The following is a 4,803-nucleotide window of genomic DNA, read 5'->3' as shown; positions in this document are numbered from 1 at the left end:
AAAAAATATATATATATATATATATATATATATATATATATATATATATATATATATATATATATATATAAATTTACTCAAAAATGTCCAAACGCTTACTTTAATGATTTTGGCGTAAATTTTAACCGAAATCCGTTTCTGTGCACAAGAAATGCCGTAAGCTAAAATTATTCATCGACGGAAAGATGACTTGACCGATTAGCATTTTGGAGGTTAGGAAATCTGTCTTACCGGTAAACTAACACAAGCACATTGTAGTTTGTCCGATACGATAAATTCTCTAAACCTTCACAACGCGTAACCTCTTCTTCGTCCAAAGATGTTTTTTGCTTTTACTAACGGACGATGATATAAATTTTCGGTATCCTTTATGCAAAAACGAATCGATCTAGTACAACAAAATATGAGATGAGATTATTAAATTGAGCACTTGTATTGAATAGTCGTGCGTTACTTGAAACTTTCTTCGCGTGAAATATTTTGATCGAAATTTAGAGTTAGATCGGAGTTGAATCATACGATATAGATAACATTATATGTCTAATCGTGATTCAACTAAAAAATTTACATCCAACTTTAAACTCAAATCCGAGTATCTCACTCAAGACGATTTTCAAGCAACACCTATCAATATAAACCTTGGCGTATCTGAGCTCTAAAGTTAAATATACAATAGAATCAAAAGATATTAACATTGTGTGGATTGTTTTTTGAGTTCTCGTTTAGTTGTTCTTCTTTGTAGTATCAATTAAAACAATTTATAGATGCATTAATTTTATTTTTTGTCGATATAATAGGAGAAATTTGGATAAATCAAAAAGTATGGATGTATTAGAAAAAATTTTAATTTAACTCAAAGCTTTTTTATAATTTTACTCAAATTTTAATTTTAATTTAACTCAAAGCTGCTCCAGTAACAAGAAGTTCTGAGAAAAGTTGACAGAGGCATGTAAGGAATCATTGGTTGCGTTCAGCAGAGAAAGCTGTTTTGCAATTGTAAAACTCGTGAATCTGATTGGAGTATGCTCTTAATTTTGGTTAAATCCAAGAGCATATACCAATCAGATTTACAAATTTTACAACAGTTGCAAAGCAACTTTGCATGCTCAAACATGCTCAAACATGCTCAAATTTCAGTCATTAAAGATGTGATAAATAAATGTAATTTACAACACATATATATTCGTTAGTTTGTGTGTGTGTGTGTGTGTGTGTATATGTGCAATAAATACACATCCCATTTATACACAGTTCATTTTTATTTATAAGTTAGTGTAGTATGCGGCAATATTATATAATATTCAACATGATGACCCTATAAGGTAGTCAGTATATTAATGGAAGCATTATTATTGGATTAAATCACAATTGTAAGATGTTGTAAGTGAAGTTTATTTTTTAAAGCACAAAGGAATTGAGTGTTATTAAGAGTGTTATTAAGAGTGTTATTAAGAGTGTTATTGAGAGTGTTATTAAGAGTAATTTTTGTTTCCTGAGCAATAATCATGTATCTTATTACATGTATTTTATTTAAGGCTTCGGAGACTAGCTGGGATGCTAGGACATACAAAACAAGGGTTAGTATTGGTCTAATCCTTATAAAAAATTCTAATAAAATACAATAATAAGATATAAAGTTGTTTCTTCATATTAAATTAGTATCCAACTTGTCTCAGTAGAAGAATGGTATCGGATAGTTATTTTTTGCAATTAGAGCATATTTGTGTATTCTATAAGTAATCAATATGTCTCTTCCCTATGCCACTCTCTGTCATTTAACTTATATACACATATGCAGTATATACCTGAAATTTGTGTTTTACTAGCATCTAAGAAGGAAAAAGTTTAAGTGCTCAAAACCAATCTGAATTAGAATAAAAACCTCTCATTTTGGCATGCCTCCATCTGGCATCTCGATGGAGCATGAATGCTTGTGGGAGGAAAAACAAAGAGGGAACTTGCCTTCGGAATCCACACGATACTGTCTGGAGCCGTTTCTCTAAGTTCCCGACAATTCTGTCCAATGCTTAAATACTAGTACTATTTGCGTGATTTTATCGCATACAAATAGCGAGTATGTATGCGATACATATATTTGTTACTTTTTTTATTTATCTTTGACCTTTTATTTTTGTAACAATGTTATCAATCTCTGCGTCAACATTTGAGGCAGAGAAACAAGAGAGAGAGAGAAGGCAGTCTAACCAGGCGTTTGCAAACTCATTGTACTTTTGTTGCATTGCAGGGTCCACTTACTGAATACTTCTCGCTACAACAACGCGGCTGGTAATGGATATCGTGCAGGAGGACAATGGGCCCGCAACGTGAGCGGCGGAATCGGCAACACTTTGCAAAAGCCCAACTGGCAGTATGAAAACCTAAAACCGTTGAAGAAAAACTTTTATAATGTGCACCCGAATGTATCGGCACGTAGCGCCCAGGAAATTGAGTTATATAGACAAAAAAAGCAGATTACTGTAAAGGGTGACAAGGTTCCTGACCCTATTCAGTACTTTGAGGAGGGTAACTTCCCAGACAATATTATGCGAATGATCAACAAGTTTGGCTTCCACGAGCCAACTGCGATTCAAGCTCAAGGTTGGCCGATTGCCATGTCCGGACAAAACATGGTAGGCATAGGGCAAACAGGTTCGGGAAAAACGCTGGGTTACATTTTGCCCGCCATTGTTCACATTAACGCTCAAGAGCGCTTGAATCACGGTGACGGCCCAATCGCGTTGGTTCTCGCCCCGACCAGGGAACTCGCTCAACAGATACAATCGGTGACGCTCGATTTCGGCTCGTACGTAAGGAGCACCTGTATCTTTGGTGGTGCACCCAGGGGTGGTCAAGCGCGCGATCTGCGCCGTGGTGTAGAGATTTGTATTGCTACGCCTGGTCGTCTGATTGATTTTCTAGAACAGGGCACGACTAATTTGCGCAGGTGCACATACTTGGTGCTGGATGAGGCTGACCGCATGCTGGACATGGGCTTCGAGCCTCAAATTCGCAAAATTATCGAACAGATCAGACCAGACCGGCAGGTCCTCATGTGGTCGGCCACGTGGCCGAAAGAAGTGCGCAGTCTAGCGAAAGAATATTTAGAGAACTACGTTCAACTGAATATCGGGTCGTTGACATTAGCCGCCAATCATGATATTCTTCAAATTATCGATGTCTGTGAAGAACACGAGAAGGAATCGAGGTAAGGAGATTCAGTCGAGTTTTTATAAAGTTTAGACAAATGTTTAGTAAATTATTGTCTCAAAGTGATCGGGGCAAAAGAACACATACAACCTGATAAGTTATATTTATCATGTTGCGAAAGCGTTTCTATAATATGATGATATCGGTGTATGATAAACTATGATTAATGCATATACATATATTTACCTCTCTAAGAAGAACTGACAGTGCTGTTGCTCTAGCAACTTGATGTATACATGTAAACTTTTTTGTAATGTTTTCGTGTGTTTCTGTGTATAAACTTTAGGTTGAAGACTCTGCTGGAAAATATTTATGATGCTAACGTGGATGGCTGCAAGATTATAATTTTTGTAGAGACAAAGAAAAAGGTTGAGAGCATTACGAGAAGTATTCGGCGCTTTGGTTGGCCTGCGGTGTGCATCCACGGTGACAAGTCCCAACACGAGAGAGATTTTGTCCTTAGAGGTAAACATTTTTTGTTTTTTATAATCCATACAACAACAAAACATCCATCGAAATAATCGAATATTTTTTTATCTTATAGAATTTAGAAATAAAAGAAGCTCGATTCTTGTTGCAACTGACGTTGCTGCTCGTGGTCTTGGTAAGTGTTCTACAAACATATTTCAACGCGGTATTCTATTCACTATGTGTTTCACATTACTTCCGAGAATGCATCGATCTCTGGAAGGAATCGATGAATATTAATTGTTAGTTGGATGTGTTATGTCAGGGTGAAGTGGCGATGTTTAGTAGTGTCAAAGGTTGTTTGAACTTAATGATTAAACTAATGCTGCAGGAAAATATTCAAGATTAGAGTCGTAACCTTTCACAAAGTCTGATTGTTGTCGTTTCTTGTCGGACGACGAATTGCTTTCAATATGTTCAAAAATCACTGTTGTGATTGTCGTCGTTAATAGCAAGAGGAAGATAATATTTTAAAGCTTGTAATCGTTAGATTACCTACTTACTCCTTCCTTCCCTTTTTAATTCTCTCGTGATTTACACTACAATTTCTGGAAATATTGTTATGATAACTAATATTACTTACTGCGCGCGCGCGCGCGGTACTAGTATAACAAATTGAATATTTTTTTCCTTTTATGAGATTGTACGCGTCATAAATGCCTTATTACATTAAAGTTGTGCCGTTCTAGAGTATTCTAAAGCGAGAACCATTTACAAAACTTTATATAGCATTAAGCAAGATCTTTTATTATAACTTGTGTTTACTTAAAATCATAACATGGTCGTCCTTTGTTTCAGAGGCACATGGTGCACAAATAGCGTTGGGTGTGCGATGAATGCGATAAAAATGAAAAAAAGAAAAAAAAAAAAGAAACAAAAGAACACATTGCTCACACTCGCGCTCTATACACACGCGCAACTCTGTTTCGCGCATAAATGTGCCTCTGTATTCTTCGTGTTTGGATGCTTGTGATATGACTGAAACACGTCGCACTTCACAGAAGATACAACACAGGTAAATACATGATGTGTATTTACCACCATTGTACAGCTATGTGTGTGTGTGTGTGTGTGTGTGTGTATATATATATATATATATATATATATATATATATATATATATATATA

At 35.7% G+C, this 4,803-nt stretch overlaps 1 protein-coding gene across 2 annotated transcripts in view; it reads left to right on the top strand.

Moving 5' to 3' along the window:
* Positions 1-4,803, top strand: part of LOC116841658 (ATP-dependent RNA helicase p62-like) — an 8,492-nt gene that overhangs the window by 730 nt on the left and 2,959 nt on the right. The window contains exons 3-6 of one of the 2 annotated variants that reach the window (XM_032809881.1): positions 1,536-1,577; positions 2,246-3,205; positions 3,494-3,672; positions 3,752-3,811. In XM_032809881.1, coding sequence (XP_032665772.1) covers positions 1,536-1,577; positions 2,246-3,205; positions 3,494-3,672; positions 3,752-3,811 — 1,241 coding nt within the window. The remainder of the gene's footprint in view (positions 1-1,535; positions 1,578-2,245; positions 3,206-3,493; positions 3,673-3,751; positions 3,812-4,803) is intronic. The other variant, XM_032809882.1, reaches the window with a different exon arrangement.

Source organism: Odontomachus brunneus, unplaced genomic scaffold (genome assembly GCF_010583005.1).
Source record: "Odontomachus brunneus isolate Ranch 3 - 2012 unplaced genomic scaffold, Obru_v1 Obru_scaffold_017, whole genome shotgun sequence".
Lineage (NCBI taxonomy): Eukaryota > Metazoa > Arthropoda > Insecta > Hymenoptera > Formicidae > Odontomachus > Odontomachus brunneus.
The sequence above is the reverse complement of the archived record's forward strand: the minus strand, read 5'-3'. Positions and strand labels throughout refer to the sequence as shown.